At 34.5% G+C, this 18,859-nt stretch overlaps 1 protein-coding gene across 1 annotated transcript in view; it reads left to right on the top strand.

Annotated features, from left to right (window-relative positions):
• Adgrv1 (adhesion G protein-coupled receptor V1) overlaps positions 1-18,859 on the top strand; it is a 522,757-nt gene that overhangs the window by 206,612 nt on the left and 297,286 nt on the right. Inside the window, exon 82 of the mRNA XM_076857025.2 lies at positions 4,598-4,698. Within this exon, the coding sequence (XP_076713140.2) occupies positions 4,598-4,698 (101 nt within the window). The remainder of the gene's footprint in view (positions 1-4,597; positions 4,699-18,859) is intronic.

Genomic DNA, 18,859 nt, shown 5'->3' with positions numbered 1-18,859 from the left:
CCTTTAATGCAAACTAAAGCTTTCCTTTTTAATTGACAACTTTTATTTAACTTTTTTTTTTTTTGAGAGAGAGAGAGAGAGAGAGAGAGAGAGAGAGAGAGAGAGAGAGAGAATTTTTTTTTTAATATTTATTTTCTAGTTTTCGGCAGACACAACATCTTTGTTTGTATGTGGTGCTGAGGATTGAACCTGGGCCGCACGCGTGCCAGGCAAGCACGCTACCGCTTGAGCCACATCCCCAGCCCAACTTTTACTTAACTTTTTATAGGCTACTAAATATCTTATGCTATATATAAATGCCAACACAGTTTCAAGTTCACTACAAATAACTGTTTATAAAATGCTAAATATAAGGTTCATAGGTTAAGTAAATGAACACCACTCAAAGCCCTTTGAAGCAACATATTTTTTTTGTTCAATGCTTATAAAAACTGCAAGAATATTCAGATTGCACTTTTTGTTTTACAAACTAAGATTCTAAAAGTTTTTCAAAAAAAAAAAAATAACATTGCCAAATGTCACATATTTACTTCAAAATTGTTTTTAAAAATAAGGTAAAATTTTCTAAAATTTTCTATCAAGTTCTTACAGAAACATCAAATGGATGTCCTAAAGTAGATATTATAAATGTGATGAGTAATATATCAAAACATCTTCATTCTATTAAATGGATAAAAAATATGCTTAAAATAGAAAAATAATATTCTTAAATACAAAAAATATGCTTAGAGCTTAAAAAGACTACAGTTGAAGAAGTCAGAGAACATAGTTTTAATTCTGACATGGCATACTGATGTTTGGTTGTTACATTTGTATAGGATATTGTTTAGCATGACTTTGGCTGCAAATAATAGAAAACAACTAAAAGGTTAAAACAGATTTAAGGTTCCTGGTTTAATACCTTGATGGTATCATTAGGAGCCCAGCCTCTTCTCATATTTCTGTTTTTCTTTCCCCAAAAACGTTTTTTTCCCCTGAGCCTTGTCCCTACATGGTCTTGAGTTGGTTGCAGTAGTGTAAGCATCACACTAACAATGTCCAGGCGTACCAACAGAGAAGCACTGTTTTAAAAGCAGTGAGATCTTCCCTGAAAGCCACCCACAATGTTTTCCTCTACATATCTTTGACTGGAATTGTGTTGTGTCAACTTTCATAAGCCAGTCTTTTTATGGAGGAAAATACAGATAGATTTGTAGTGAAACAAGCTCTCAGAGAGCAGTGAGTATCTTTTTGAACATCACCCAACACAATCACTGACATACACTAGTTTTAATAGATATTTGTTAAATGAATAAATAAATATACCTTTTAATTTTAATATTATAATTTTTAATACTTTTTTCTGAAATAGTACATATTCATATTCAAAATAGTTTAACACAGTACTCTCCCTTAGAGCTTTCTGTGATGGGTGAAAATGTTTTATACTGTCCAATACAGTAGCTCCTAGCTACAGGTTGTTGATGAGCCCTTGAAATATGTCTAACACAACTGAGAAGCTGAGTTTTTAAAATTTTTTCATGAAAATTTAAATTTAAATAGTCATTTGTGACTAGTGGCTATTGTGTTGAACAGCACAGGTTTAACACCCTGATGATCTGGAGGTGGGTCTCCATGACAACCTCATCCCTCTGGAATAAATCCTTTCCCTAATACACAGATGTATGTATTCCATGGTGCTTCCTACAATGTCCCTATTAGAAATCTTTTCAGGGTTGACTATTTCCTTTTCCAGACCTTAGCTTATTGGTAGCAATAACAAAAGGCATTGTACTCATGGAAGAATTGCAGAAATGTGGGAATCAGTAGATATGAGTAACAAAAAGTAGAAAGCATTACAGGTACTGCCAGCATTAAGTGGGGGAAAGAACAACCAACCTAAAAAGCTGATAGCTTATTTAACAATAAAATAATTAGAATTGGGCTGTGTTTGGATTATTTGTAGAGAATGTCAAAATTCATAAATTGATAGATTAGTAGATGATAAATGTTTTAACTAAAAATCTGTGGCAAAAAATACTAATATTTATCATGTGATGGAATAAACTTCTGTTAAATGAAAAGTGTACCCCTTTTGTAAATGATGCTCAAGAACAGAGATGTTTTCTGGATATGCCAGTTTATATGCAAATATTAATATATTTATATACATGAAAACATTCAATATTATATAGATAAATAAAATATTAAGTCAAGTGTGATAATAGGTAAAGACTAAAGGTAGTCTCTTGAGCTTTTCTTACCTAAATCAAACATTATCTATCTTATCATTAAGGGTAATTTATAATTTACCCTTATTAAGGTTAATTTATCTTCCTTCTCAATTTTGAATCATGCAGCAAAGTCATTTGTGTCAAAGAACTAATTAAATGTTCTTTTCCAAATAAATTGGGATATACTGCTAGGAAAAAAAATAAAGGGAAATTAGTGAGTTGCTTGTTTTTCTATATACTTGTGAAGAGATCAATTCTTAAAACCTATAAATAATAAACCTTTAGAAGTACCTGGAATTGTTATACTTTATTTTGTCTAAAAAGTTTTATCCATGTTTTTAACATTTTATACATTGTGATTTGCCTAATTATATTAAGGAATTTTAACAGAAAAACTTCTATGTTTAAAAAAATTAACTTATAAATTTAAAGTTTATATGCTAAATGTAGTTATTCAACTTCAGGTAAGAAAGTAAATATGTTATTTGCTTAAATTAGTATGCTAGTATATAGTGTTTTAGAAGCTTAAATTACTATATGGTTTTTAGAAACCTGGTATCTTAAGTATTTATTTTTTAAAACCTTATGTAGTTAATATTCTGCCCAATGACGGCTAAGTTTCCTTAGTCTAGGACACAGGCTGCTTAAAGTTTGTAACAATATTCTTCTCTCCTAAATAAATAATGAAGCAAATAATCATGACACATTACAGTTAAGGCTAATAGAATCTAGCCTGATTCCCTGCCCCTGATTTTGGAGCTTGGTCTACCACCAGGTGTCATGTTAGCATTTTAATTGAAGCTCAGGATACTTGGTTAAACATTACTGAGCTTGTCCTATTTAATCCACTAAATTTGTATCATGAAAAGGGAATATGATGAGGAGTCAAATTTTTAGACAAAAAGTCTTGACTAATACAGAAACTTCCTTCTTGTGGGGGCTCTTTGTCTACCTTACTGAAATATTTTTACCTTATTGAAATATAAAAGTATATGGGAATATTTCCCCAAAAGGAGATCTGAGAGGCATTTTTGAACATAAAATGTGTCACAAGACCCTATGTGGGCATTTTGCAGATGCCCAGTCCATTTGTACTAACAAGTGATATACTCTGAAAGCTTGCTCATATAGCTTCAGAGAAGATAATGGAAGAAAACAAAATGTTAAATCAGAGATCTGTTTGCCAAGGAAGCATTGACATAATTAAGTGAAGTGCTGCATGCAAAGTATGTTGCAAAACACCATGGGAATGCCAATTGTTGCAATGCTTCAGTAATTCTTAGACAAAATTATCCTTTTGAGGACAAGGCTGGGGTAAAAGATTTAAGTGAAAAGCACATGGTTACCATAGGCAGCACATTTAAATTTTAAAAGGCAGAAAATATTCTTAAAATATGTATGTATTCTGCTTTTAAAATCTAGCATTAAAAGAAAAATATGTGTCAACCTGCTGACAGTGGACATCATGAACATAGACTCAGCCCCCTAAAACCTGACCCCTTGCCTCATTTGAATAGCTTCTCCTCAATAAAAGGGGTCAACGCGTGCATTCTCTCTCTCTCTCTCTCTCTCTCTCTCTTTTCCTGTGGACCCTTAAGGTCAGAGGAGCCGTCACAGTGACCCCAATGAAAAAGGAAAAAAAAAAAAATGAGAATTGCAAAGATTGTGGATTAGTGCTGAAGTTCTAATCATCCTCTTAAAATAGTGTAAATAGGTGAATTCAAGTAGACTTAGAGATAATAAGAATAATTTTATTCATACCACTTAGAAATTTAAATCTTTAACTTAAAATTCATCCTGGGGATAGAACACATTTCTTCCTCCTGGTTTTGGCATGCAACAGTGTAAAGTTGACTTTAAAGTTCATAATTACCTCTGGTGCAATTATATAACTGTTTCTAGTAGATAAAAAAAAAAAAAAAAAAAAAAAAGGTGGAGGGTAATTGCCAAACCTGAGGTTTGGTAGTATCCTTCACAATTTTATGCCTGAAAATCACCTCTCTAAATATCTCTATTTAGCCAAGCCACCCATTCTTTGAAAAAAGATTGGAATTTGATTACTTTTTCTTAAACAGTAAAACTTGATGAATTTAAACATAGAAAACTAAATCCTTATTAAAATTAATATGCTTGATTCATTATTTCATCAGGGATGCAAACATGTAGATATTTGAAAATTAAAGTCATTCTTTGGGCTTAATTGATATATACAAAGAATTTATACATCAGGTAAAATGTACTTTTTCCCAGGGGTGATGTGTTTTGCTATGAGCCATAGTCAGATGATAGCCCTATGTGCTTAACTGTCCCAAAGATTTCCACTGTGATACTATTTGCCTCTTCATGGATTACAAAACCACACATGGCCTCTTTTGTTTCCACAGGTCTTTGCTTGGCGGTTCTTTCCCACATCTTCTGTGCCAGGTACTCCATGTTTGCAGCTAAACTTCTGACTCACATGATGGCAGCCAGCTTAGGTACACAGGTAGGAGAGCTCTGGCATGTCTGATTTATATGAGATGTATGTTTCTTCTGTAATCCTTAGAGTGACTAAATACAGTGAATCTCGACTGAGTTGAAATAAGCTCATTTAGTTTTGCAGTAGAAGAGGATGAGGAAGGAGAACAATATAAGGAAATGAGAATATCAGGCCTAGAATGTATATTTTGTGAACTTCCCTCAAGGAAAAGTATCTTGATGTCACCTACAAGAAAAATGACAAACATCCTATTGTCAGTCAGTATATTGATAACTTATATATGTTAATATGAACATATGTTGTTTAATCTGGTGGAATAAAACATAACTCTGTTATAAATTCTTCACCTAGAGGGAGTTAAGATGATATGTACTGGGACTAGGGATATAACTCAGCAGTAGACCATGCTTGCCATGTACACGGTTCTAGCTTTAATCCCCAGCACCATAAAAGAATAAACAAGATGATATACACTTTAAAACATCTGCATAAATAAATATTGTTTCATTTGACCTAAGAGAATACAGTTTGAAAAAACAAACTCATTTGAAAAATTGTTCCATTTCTCAACTTATTCATTGTTGTGCAATTTAAAGCATCAGATTGAAAGCACAGTTGAAGACAGAGAAGGCAGATCAAAAGATGAAATTAAATTCCTTTTCTATCCTTGAGTTACATTCTAGGAAGTATATGTACATGTAAATAACTATAATTCAGTGAGATGTGGGAACACAGCTATTTGCAAACTACTCTGTGAATATCATGGATAAGGACTTAATCCATTCTGTGAAGGTCAAGACATCAACACAGGAGATGATATTTGGGTTAGACTCAAATGAGTAACCAACTCATTCACACAGTTTACTGATAAGGGGAAAGAAAGGCATAGACATTTATACAGAAAAAGGGAAATAAGGCATAATCATTTGTATGAATCTAGCAAGTAAGAATATGCTATGCAACATTCTTACTGAGAGAACTATTCAATACTATATTTATTTATATATCAATACTATTTTATAAAATTAGGAACTCTCCTTGTCTGGATGGAGGACACTTCTAGAAGACAGACAAGGCTCTGCTTTTTGACTGGGTGTTGGTTATACACAAGGCGTCCAGTTTGGGGAAGTGTATTGTACTATTTACTGACAATTTGCTTAGTGGTTTTTAGAATGCTAAAGTGTACTTTACTGAACTCTGAACAGAGCCTGAAATATGAAATGATTGAAATGGAAAGTTATCTGGTACGTTGGCATTCTGTTGCCTTTTTGGAACCAATCACCTATTAATTTCATAACTTCATATTTCAGAGAACAATCAAGTGCTAGTTTCCAAGTAGAGGGTCCCAGATTGTATTTTTTAACATACCTGTGACTACAGAAGATAGCAGCTAGGGGGCTTGCATTGAATTTGACAAGGCTATTTATATTACCTCAGTAGCCTGTCTTAGCTGTCTGATCTTGCCTTCCTTCTTGTATGTAGGATCTTAGAAAACCCGCCTTCCATAATTAGAGTTTACTTGGCCTGTATTCACCACCCATTTTGGTGATGTTTTGGCAGCAGAATTTGTACAAGACTTAATTATAGCACTGCAGTATTATAGAAAACTCTTCGGTGTTCTAGCAGACAAATTTGCTCCTGTCTAGGGATGTGAAAGACCAGAGTTTATGTGTTGAGGCATTGCCTTCCAATTCACATTGTACTTAGAACTGATTTTAGAGAAAATAATTAGTTGAATGCAGACTTTGAGCATATTTTTAGAATAGACAAAGCAATGTGACATGAAAAAAAATCATATAATGTATGACTAGTGTTATGAAATAATTAAAAAATAATTTTCCTATTTTGTTTCTGGGAAACAATGGTATGTGATTGATAGAAAGTATTGTTTTCTTAGCATGCTTTACTTGTCTCCTCTGATTTTTAAAAATACCCTCAAAGTTAAAAAGAATAATATCTCCCTTAAAATTTTTTTATCTAAGGCTTTAAAAAAAAATCTTAGACCCTCCAAAATAAGAAATGAAGTTGATTGCAGGAACATAGGCTCCACTCTTTCTAATGTTAAAGTTGTTCACAACTCCAGTTATACAGGGATATATAGTTTCAGCCTTAGAACGCTCATTTGGGACCCTCCATCAGAGTTATGTCAATATCCTTAGAGTTTAAATTTACTGTAGAAAAGTATTCAAAAATACAGACTTGGTCTGTGGTTCTTGGTAAAAATCTTATGAAGCTGATTTCAAGTGTCAGAGTTGTACCTATACTCTGTGGACAGGTCTGCCAAGATCATTTGGCTTCAGATATTTATTGCTGACCTAGGAATAAGCAGAATGGGTTTTTGTGAGAAAGGAAAGAATGGAAATGTGTTCATCCTTGTCTTCCTTTTAGAACAATGTGGTATGGTCTGTTCATGAAACAGGCAGAAAAATATGCTTAGGTCTGGCTCTACACTTCTAGAATTATATAGAATATTATATACATTATTAACTATATGTATTGTATGTTCATCTATACCTGGAGAAGAGTAGGTAATAATTCAAAGATTATACTTGTTTTAAAAATCAAAAGATAATGCTTAACTCATTTGTCATTCTAACACCTTTGAGTATCATTGACTAGAAAACACCAGCAGGTGGCAGTAGAAGTTTTTGGTTTTTTGTGTGTGTTTGTTTTGTTTTCTGCAAATCTGGTCAGTTTTTGACTTTATTAAAAACTGGCAGCACTGGGGTTCAGTATAAACTCAAGAGTACTCTCATAATATTACTTTGGCGGGGCTGAAGGATGTTTATCTGCCGCATAGCAAACACATTTATGGTTTCCTTCCTATGTCTTTTTGTCCCCTTGATTCAGAAGTGAACTAGATGCATTAATCAATGCAGTAACGTAAGAAAGCTTGTACAATATTGATTTTGGTATACCTTGCTACCACTTACCATCCGTATTTTAATTCAAAGGAATAAATTATTTTCATCATTTTATTTATGATGTGATGCTCATTAAGAAGCATGCTATTGATACAGAAAAATGTGTTTATTGGAGAATGACATCATTAGAACTTGTGAAATTAGGAATATATTACCATTAGTTTATCAAAAATAGGTACTTTTTTTTCAATGCCAAGTCATGTTTTTCTAAAGGAAATTTGTTTTCTTTCTAAAGGAAAATTGTCAAATAGCAAAAAAATTGTGAGACAATTTACTTCCAAGTATGATGTGAACAATATCAAACAAACTTCCATGGCATTGGGTGATATTTCTGGGGAAAACATCTAATTATATCTTTGGGGTTTTTTTGTCTCAGAATCACATGCCAACCCATGTGTCCCCTGATAAGGCTGGTAAACAACTAGGGCAAAGGACAAGTTTGCAGATCAGCGTTCTCAGTTCTGGGGGTTCTATCAGGAAAAGCAATTCTCCAAATCTAAAAAAAGAAATGAAGTTTCCTCATAGAAAACATGATGATAAGATAGAACTATATTTACTTTGATTAATAATACTTAAAAGTGGGGAATGTTTGTTTTTCTCTCTCTGTTGTTTGTTTGGCTTAAGCACATTTTCTGAAACTGATTACTAAATTTGTCTAGCAAAAAACTTATGTAAGTAAATATTATTACATTTACTGACACGCCTGTACAGTGTCTGAACTCAGATGTCACTGTGAATGTTTGAGAATTTGAAATAATTTTATTTTTTTTGGCAGCAATAGGTATGCAAGAACTTCAGACACAAAGACCCTCTCCTCAAAAAGGAAGAGAATTGCTCTAAGATTCATAGGACTGGCTGGGGTTGTGGCTCAGTGGTAGAGCACTTGCCTAGCATGTGTGAGGCACTGGGTTTGATTCTCTCAGCTTCACATATAAATAAATGAATAAAATAAAGGTTCATTAACATCTAAAAAATATTTTAAAAAAAGATTCATAGGCCTTTCCTCTGGAAATTAACAAAACTTAAGCTTTCAATTTTTCCTTTGTCTAGTTTCTCATTCTGCAACATTTGGGGATGTTGTTTTGTAATGGCCTGTGTCTCAGGAAAGATCCTGCTCAGATGCCCCTGCTAGAAGATTCTCTGTTAACTGGGGGCTCTGTCATTCTAGCTTTGGGAATCTGGCACCTGGGAATCTTTGAGAATCACTGACTGTATGACTGAAGCCAGAACCCCTGTGTGACCTCCCATATGCCAGCTCCTTCTGGATGCCACAGACTTGGTTTCTTCCCAAGCAGCTTACACTCTTTTGTTGACATTAATAACTCAAAAAAGCCATTGTGTGGGGTTGGGGTTGTGGCTCAGTGGTAGAGTGCTTGGCTAGCAGGTGTGAGACACTGGGTTCAATTCTCAGTACCACATATAAATAAATTAATGGATAAAATAAAGGTCCATTGACAAAATATTTAACAAAAAATATTTAACAAAAAACATTGTGTGCTTAGGGCCTGAAAACAAGTATCTGACTAGCTTATTTTTATCAATTGAAATAGAGCAACAGGAAAGATTATATATTGTTCTTTAGTCAGAAGAGATTTGTCCTTAGTTAAAAGTTTTGGTTACTTACTTATTAACCACACTATCCTTTGTTATTTCTACTTTTGCTTCTGAAAAAGAAAAGTAATTAAGAGCTTAAGTACTAGTATCAACATTAGATCTTCTCTTTGAAGATTGGAACCAGGGAAGCAAAGTCATTATTCAATAGAAAATATCTGTATATTAGTGCAGATATAAACGGATCAAGGAAGTATTTTCTTTTTTTTATTCTTTTGTGTGTGTCTTTTTTTTTTCTTTATTAGCTACACATGACAGTACAATGATCTTGACAATTCATACATTTTGAATCAAATGGGGTATAATTTCTTTTTTTTCTGATTGTACAGGTTGCAGAATCACATTGATCATACAGTCACGTATATACATACAGCAATAATAATGTCTATTTTATTCTGCTGTCCTTCCTAAGCCCCCTCCCCCCTCCCCTCCCATGACTTCTCTCTACCCAATCTAATGTGACACACTTTTTTTTTCCTCCTCACAACATCATACATGTGTATGACAATGAGGGTCTCCTTCCGTCTTCCGTGCAAATCCCCTTCTCCCTCTTTTTCCCTCCCACCTCTCTTCCCTATTTAGTGGTAATCTTCTTATCATGCTTTTCCTCCCTATCCCAATTTGAGTCACCCCCACCCCCATATCAGAGAAGACATTCGGCATGTGTTTTATAGGGATTGGCTAACTTCACTTAGCATAATCTGCTCCAGTGCCATCCATTTCCTTGCAAATGTCATTATCTTGCTATTTTTAGTGCTGAGTAATATTCCATTGTGTATAAATGCCACAGTTTTTTTTATCCATTCATCTATTGAAGGGCATCTAGGTTGGTTCCACAGACTAGCTATTGTGAATTGTGCTTGCTATAAACATTGATGTGGCTGTGTCCTTGTAGTATTCTCTTTTTAGGTCTTTTGGGTATAGTCCGAGAAGGGGAATAGCTGGGTCAAATGGTGGTTCCATTCCCAGCTTTCCAAGGAATCTCCATACTGCTTTCCAAATTGGCTGCACCAATTTGCAGTCCCACCAGCAATGTATGAGTGTACCTTCACCCCCCCCCCCAACATCCTCACCAGCACTTATTGTTGTTTGACTTCATAATGGCTACCATTCTTATTGGAGTGAGATGGTATCTTAGAGTAGTTTTAATTTGCATTTCTCTGATTGCTAGAGATGGTGAGCATTTTTTCATGTATTTGTTGATTGATTGTATATCCTCTTCTGAGAAGTGTCTGTTCAGGTCCTGGGCCCATTTGTTGATTGGGTTATTTGTTTTTTTGTTGTTTAACTTTTTGAGTTCTTTGTATACTCTAGATATTAGAGTTCTATCTGATGTTTGAGGGGTAAAAATTTGTTCCCAGGATACTTCAATGTAGGCATTCAGTTAAAATTCAGATATTGAATGAGTAACTGTGAGTGGGTTTCCAGATGCTGCTTTTTAAGAGATTAAATTAGTTCTCTTATGACCTATGCATACATCTGGTTGTTTTTATTACTGCTGTTGTTATTCTTACTAAACCCCAAAACTCTCAACCTCTTTTCCTTACTGTAAATTTTTATTCAAAAAAGTCCATTAATGTTCTATTCTCATTTAAAATGTCAAAAAGTCATTGAATCTACTTGCAAACATTTATATTTCCCTTTTTTGCTGTGTTTTGATACTCTCTTTTGTTTTTTTCCTTTTTAAAATAGTTTGATCAATACATAATATTTATATGTAATTATTGGGTACAGTATGATAATGCAATGTGAATACAATATGTATAGTGATCAGGTAATTAGCATTTCCATTTCTTGTAGTTATTTTGAAACATGTAATAAAATAACCATAGAGTAACCATATTATAGCACAGTAGGGTAACTATGGTTATTATAGTTACCCTACTGTGTTGTAATACACTAGAGCTACTCCTGCCCATCTAATTGCATTTTGGTAACTGTTACCCTACCTCTTCTTATCCCCCTTCCCCTCTTCCCTTCCCATCTTCTCATGATCACTATTCTACACCTTCTACAAGTTCATCTCTTTGATATTCTTGGGGCTGCTTTCTTCTGATGTTCAGGTACTTGAATAAGCAAACTAATATACAGTTCAGAGGACAAATGAGGCTTTTACTTTGGTCTTTCTTATAGCATTTCACACTTTATGGAATTCATCAACATTCTCATGGAACTTTATGGAACTTACCAGTATTATTTTGGACCTAAAGTGAACCACTAGGAAAAAGCTAGGTAGCTTACCTGCCAAAAGAAATATTCTTTTCCCAAGTTCTTTCTTTCCTATAAAGTTTAGGAGTATCACTTTAATAGTAATGATTATGTAAGCCTTTTATTCATACAAAATATTTCCAAGATACCTAACCAAATCTTTTGTAGAGATTAGTTTTGTTGAATATGACTAAAAAGCCTGCTGTATATAAATAGAAATATAGATTTAAACATGCCTGTAATTCCAGTGACTCAGAAGGCTGAGGCAGGAGGATCACAAGTTCAAGGGCAGCCTTGGCAACTTAGCAAGACCATCTCAAATTTAAAAAATAAAGAGTGCTGGGTACAGCTCAATGGTAAAGGGCTCCTGGGTTCAATTCCCAGTATTAAAAAAATAATATATATATATATATATAGAGAGAGAGAAATATATATTTAAGTTTTATTTATTATGATATTTGACTCTCAATTTAAGTATTCTCATCTATATGGCAAAAATATCATCACTAACCATTCTATGATCCATTAATAAAATTAAAACAAAAAGAAATTGAACAAATTCTTATCCTAGGGGTCATTATTCATCCATAACTTGACCATTTCTCATCTACCATATGCATGATATTAAGTGTGCAATAGGAAATACCAGAAGAGATATGAAACATGTAAATAACTATCCCATGACCTCCAGGTAAGAACCAGGTATATGCATACTGAGAAAAATATTGTTTCTTCTGCAGTGTACTGTATAGTATTGCATAGATTGAGGATAAAGGGCCTCAGCTTGAATAGGCCTTACAGAGAAATAGTTGTCGAAGGATGCATAAAATTTGAAGATAAAATATAGCAAATTCTATACAGGGAAACAAGAAAAGATGCATTGACGTTACAGTGAGCTTGGCAAGCTTCATTTTGATAAGGCTTGCAGATGCCACTGAGAAGCAGATGTCTTGGCTGCAGGTGAGGGGTTTCCACATTGTCTGAGAACCATGAGAAGTTCCAGAGTTCCCATGCAGCTGGTCCTTAAAATCACAACATAAAAGAAGTGTTTTTAAGGGTTAATTTGGCAGGGAGAAACTTGAAGAAGAAGAAAAGGATTAAACCAGATGAGAGGCCAGAATTAGGGAGATCAGCTTAGAAAGGCAGGGTGGGCAACATTCACTGTCATCTCAGTATGATGGGTTGTGAGCTCAAACAATGGTAATGCAATGAGATCAAATGAAGTAAAAAAAAAAACTATTAAAACATCATATTTTGCCTGTGGGAAGTTTTGCAGTTTTTGACTCCTCTCTTTAAATCAATAAAAAGACCTCATTGCAAATTTTATCTTATTTAATAAATATTAACATAATACTTACTAAATATTATATGAGGTAGATATTATGAGAAAGGTACTAATAATATTCCTACTTTACAGATGAGGAAATTGTGTCATAAAGAGTTTAATTACTTGCCCTGAGCTATATAGTAGTAAGTAACAGAACTGGTATTTGAACACAGTGGCCGGCCTCCAGTTCTTGCTTTTAACCACTATGTTATGCTACCTTATGAATGAGAATTTAATGAAATTTAACCAATCATCAAAGGAGGTAGAAAATTTAAAGGTGGCTGTGAATGAGTGATTTTATTTGATTTGAATAGGAAAGTCTAAAGAGTTTAATAGCTAGAGAGGGACACATGCAATTCTGGGCATCAGGGGTTTAGAATTTCCATAGCACATTCAAGCTAGTGACTTAGATGTTGGCTACATAAATGTAGAAAATGTGGCACTGTAGAAGAGGTTCTCTGAGACAGGTTGTGTAGACAACCTGTGATTATAGAACATACAGTTGATATCTTGAAGAAATTGTCTTTATGGTACCATACCAGGTGAATCACATGTATTGCCTTGTTTATTCCAGACAAGGTAGGTACAATTATCATCCCTATTTTACATATGGAAAAAATGAGACTAAGATTTATGTTACCTGCCTTAAACTCTCACAGGTAGAATATAAAGGGAAGAAGAATTTTAATTCAAGTCTCTCTGGTCCTAAGCACATATATTTAAACAACATATTAGAATGAGAAGGATCAACAGGAGAGAATTAAAATACAAGGCTTTTTAAGTTGAGGAAGGAAAAAAGGTTTCAATTGAAAGGATTGATCTTCAGTGGGAAATTGATCCTCAAATTCAAAAAGAACAAAGTCTTTGGAAACCTGTGAGAGAGATGATGGAAACAGAGAAGTTTCAAGAGTAAATGGGTAGGGAAGAAGTGGAAGAGGCTTCTGGACCACACCAGGGAGAAGTCTTGCTATGAAAGAAGGCGGTTGTCTGGTGACTCTGATCATGGACCTCTTATCAGAGGGATGCTGGCCGTGGGTCCACCACCAAAGACTAGATCTCCTCTATCTTCACTGATATTTTCTTTCCTTGAAGATGAACTTCCTATGGCAGTCCCACAAAAGCATTATAGGAATTGGTAAATTTCTTTGGGGCATGGTTTCATTTGTGTGGTTTGATTGTGCTGTAAGTTTTTATCTTTAAGTAACTGTGAACTATGGCACCTAACCGAATGACATTATGCATAGAATAAAACAGAGCTCTAGTTTGAGCTCCCCCCCCCATTCTTGAATCCTAATTTCTGTGATTTCTTTACATTTTGGTATTGTTCTTGAACTTCTAGTGAACTTACAATCAATCATGAAAAAATGTAATTAGCAATGATCAAATAACTTTATAATTGCTTCTGCAAACAGAACCATTAATATAATGCACAAGTTGCTTTAGCTGATTAAGATGATGTGTGTATTCAAAATGGAGTAAAAATTTAATATTGATCAAAGTATTTAATTCCAGGAAAAAGTATATTTTATCTTTATTGTTTTCCTATTTGTGTGTGCATTTCCCTTTGTATATCAAACTTGTTTTTCTAAAGTTTCTAAATAATAAAATTTGCTTCTTTTTTCTCAGCAAGATTTGAAAATTCGACTCAAAAAGACTGTTCTAGCTAAGTTGAAAGTAAGTGGACACTGAAGATACAAAAATAGTATCATGGTCACACTACTGGGAAATTCAAACTTTCCCAAGTGCTGAAGTAGCAAAGCAACAGAAAGAGTGAGTAATACCCTGAATGAGGCTACAGTGACATTATCATCATGTTTGCAACATGGCTTTTGTTACTAGGAAAATTTGTGAGGCAAATCCAGACTTTACCAGAAAATACCAGTTTGGAATCTTCTATTACAGCCTCAGAAACATAAACTATCCTTGACTTTTAAAAGATTTCTTTTGATGTCTTTAGCTAGGGAAAATCAGTGTATGAGAAAAAAATGTTTTTATGAATATTTAATGATAGCTCTAAAGAACTCTAAATAAATATGGGAGAGTCCCAGTTTTGAAATTAGAAGGACAAATGGGTAACATCCCTCAGCTTTAAAAAATTTGGCAAAATAATGAGAATTACTCTCTGGCAAAGTTTTTATGAAGATAGATACTAGGTCATGTTCAGAGAGCATGAAATACAAGGCTCCAGAAAGGAGGAGGGCAAGGGTGCTTACTGCTGCCACACAACCCACACAGACCCTTGGGACTCTGCATTGAGTCAGACACTGAGCACCCTCAGGAGGCATTTCTATTATTGAGGTTTTCTTAAATCAACTGGAAGGGAGGTGATGATTTTTCACCAGTTGGTTCTGCCAAACTGGTTCCCATACTTCTCACTGTATAGTCCCACAAAGGCTTTTCTGTTGGTTTCCATTATCTATAGTAGACATTACTAGTAATTTTGCTTTGTTTATATTTTTTTCCAAATGAAGTGATTTTTTTCCCCAGAATATTTTTCTGTTTATATCCTTATTGTTAGGACTTTAAAAATTGGGGACACACACACACACACACACACACACACACACATACACACACACGCACGCGCGTCTACTTTAAAAATACACGTATATTAATATGTGAAGTGATTTTTTGTATATGTGTATGCATACATTTAAATTTGAAGTAGGTACATGTTTTTAAAATACAGAGATAAATATTTAATGAAGCAGTACTAAGGATTATGATGCACACAATTCCATAGAATCTTACAGCATCCTATGAGGTAGTTAGTGTTATTCTTTTTTCACTTTTAAATAGCATATGAGAAACCTGAGACCCTATAAGATTATGTTATTTTCCCCAGGATCCACATCAAGAACATCTGTCAACTTCAAAGTCAAGACCCAGAGTCTTGCTACCCATCTGCAAAGGAGACCAGAGTCCTCCCTGGTACTTTCCCCCTCCACTTCAGTGGAGCATAATCACAGGATCTTCTTGCAAACAGTTTTAACTTTTACTCTAAAACTAGATTAATCCTGTCAGTAGGTCTTTCTTCAACCTCCTTTTTAACTCTCCAAGATCTTGCTTTCTTTAGCTTTTCAATGATTGAACCCTTTGAGCTCTAACTGCTTGCTCCACCGAAGGAAGATCTTCCATTTAGTTGTCTGTCTGCCTAATCTCCTTTTAGTCCCGGAGGGAAGAGACCATTCCTTTGTATATCATATACTATGCCAAAATGTCGAAGATCAAAACAACAATGATAGTAAGAATGAAACAGCCCTTCCTATAGGCTGTAATTTTGGCTGAGCCCCTGAGCAAATCAACTCCCAGAACATAGACTCTGTGTTCTGCCAGCGAAGGGGAGGAACTTGGTTTCAGGCACTGTGTTTGCATTGCAATGGTGAATGTGGTTGCCAAACTGAAACATTTACATGTGACATATCAACAACCAAGAGGATTTTGTGTCCAGATTTCATCTTTAGAATATGACTTGTGCAAGTGATTTCATGGGGTTTAACCGAGAAGGTCCACAGCTTTACCAGGGCTCAGCTCCAAGCAAGTGTTCTTGTCCTCTCAAGTGTTCTCTCACCCCTTCTAGAATATAGAAGTCAAAGTGGAATGAAAGTCAATCTCTGAATACAAATTTCTCAGTTTCACAAAAGATAAAACTTTTTTCGTAGATATGGATTTCCTTTAAAAAAAAGAAAAAAGGAAATTTGAGAATTAAATGCATTTTTTTTGCTCCTTCCATAGCGTATTTCAATTTTAGCCCTTCTTTCAGCCTTCATTGTTACCAAGCTCATCTAAACCACCTATCTAGAAGAACATCTAAACAACTTGCTTTAATTTCATTCTAACTCTTTTCTTTATGATCCATTCTCTCAACAGCAGGTATAGTACTTTTAAAGATGAAATCCACTCAAATTATTCTCTCACCCAGTACCCTTCAGTGATTTCCTGTTGCACATAACAGATGATCTCTGACCTCCATTGACTCAGGGTCAATCCCTGTCCAGTCTCTGATCTCATCTTCCACCACCTCCGCCATTCAGAGAGCATTAGTCACCAAGCTAACTCCCCTAGGCCCTGTGCTCCTCTTAATACCTAAGCCTGGAAAACCCCATCCCTGTGTTTTGCTTATGATCGTTTTCATGCATACACTCTTCTTCATTTACCCTCAGCTCATTACCACCTCTAAGCAAATCTCCTGGGTATCCCACACTCCACAGTGTCACAGCACTGTGATTTTTTTTCATGTTATCTACCAGAATATGAAATTTCTTGATTCTTTACTGTGTTTTATGTGCTTTCTTCCTCCCTACTTCCCATCTCGTAGAATATCAACGCCACTGGATCAAGGGTTGGCTGTCTTTTTTTATTGCTTGCTGATTTTAGTACCCATAAAAAGTTCTTTTGGCACATACTAGATTTTCAATAAAACTGGTTAAATAAATGAGAAAAAACAATGAGGTTAAAGAAAATTATAGGCTTGTTCCTCAAGAACATTCTTCAGCAATCTGAAACTAACCTATTATCATTTTCTCATGAAAATAAGCATTTCCTATATTCTCAGTTCCTTAAAAAAGCAAACAAAACTGAAATTTTTAAGAAGAGATTATTTATTCTGATTTAACAAATTTATATTCTTTAAAATATTACTAAATATAAAACATAATAACTTAATAATTGCAAATGGTCAAACAAAATATAGTTTCTTCTATTAAATATAATTTTAACTTCCTTATATTTCCAAAGATAAATAAATAAATAAATAGAAATAAATCTTTGATGGGACTTTTATTGTTGTAGTAACTTTAATTTTGACAAATGTTAGCATCTTGAAAACAAAATACCAAATATAACTTCAAGTTTCACTTTTCTCTTTTTTTCTCTGAAAAAAAGACTTATTCATATCTTTAAATGTACTGTTGTTGTGATCGACCACTTATAAACAAAAATTTTATTACAAATCTCTAATTTATATGTGTTCAATTCAGAATTAGATTTATCCAGAAAATAATAGTTGCAAAGGGAAGTTAAGATCCCAAGTCAAAGCCCATTTATCTCCTTATCTTTCTGGGTATTGTGGATCTTAATTGTATTCTGTAACTTTTGTTCATGGTAAAACACATTCTGAGGGCTGGGGTTGTAGCTCAGTGGTGGAGCACTTGCCTAGCATGTGTGAGGCACTGGGTTTGATCCTCAGCACCACATAAAAATAATTAAATAAAATAAAAGTATTGTGTCCATCTGTAACTAAAAAAAGAAAAAAATTAAAGAAAACATTCTGAGTGGGAACTTCCAGAAAACCCTTACTTGTTCCATAGCCTCTATTGTATATCTCTTCCTGCTCCAGAAGCCTATGGGAGCAGGTGGCCAGGACATAGGTGATGGGGTGGGGAGAGGTGAGATGGAGGACAGAGGAAGACTTCTGCAAACAAGCCTTCTTGGTCTAGGTACATGCTTCTCCAGGTGAACAGGATAGCATATGGTAAGGTTTCTGAGGGTTGAGGACATAGAGTGTGCTTAAAGATTGAGCTGAAACAACTTTAGTCCTTCCTTCCTTCCTTCCTTCCTTCCTTCCTTCCTTCCTTCCTTCCTTCCTTCCTTCCTTCCTTCCTTCCTTCCTTTTTCTTTCTCTCTCTCTTTTTTTCCACTCCAGAGCCATTCTACCAATGAACTACACTCCCAGCCTTTTTTCTTTTTTGTTTTAAGACAGGGCTCACTAAGTTGCAAAAGCTGGCCTCAAACTTACAACCCCCACACCTTGAGCCTCCAAAGTCAATAGAATTACTGGTATTTACTACCATGCCAGAGGGCTTCAGTGATTTCTTATTGATAAGAAAGATTAGAGAAGAGAGAAGAACCATCGGAGTATACAGAAAAGTTTTTCTTAAGATTTTCTTATATTACACTGAAATAAGATTTTGTATTAAGAACAGGTGTAGACATTCTTGAGAGATATTGTTAGCTAATTCTAATAAATAATTAACTCATGAATGTTTATCATGCCAAAGTAATTAATATAGGACATTAAATTTGGACAAGGTTGTTATACTGGTAGTTTGTAGAAATTGGGGCTGAGACAAAAGTTCCCCAACATACTGCAGACAAA

Source organism: Callospermophilus lateralis, chromosome 5 (assembly GCF_048772815.1).
Source record: "Callospermophilus lateralis isolate mCalLat2 chromosome 5, mCalLat2.hap1, whole genome shotgun sequence".
NCBI classification, from domain to species: domain Eukaryota; kingdom Metazoa; phylum Chordata; class Mammalia; order Rodentia; family Sciuridae; genus Callospermophilus; species Callospermophilus lateralis.
The sequence above is the reverse complement of the archived record's forward strand: the minus strand, read 5'-3'. Positions and strand labels throughout refer to the sequence as shown.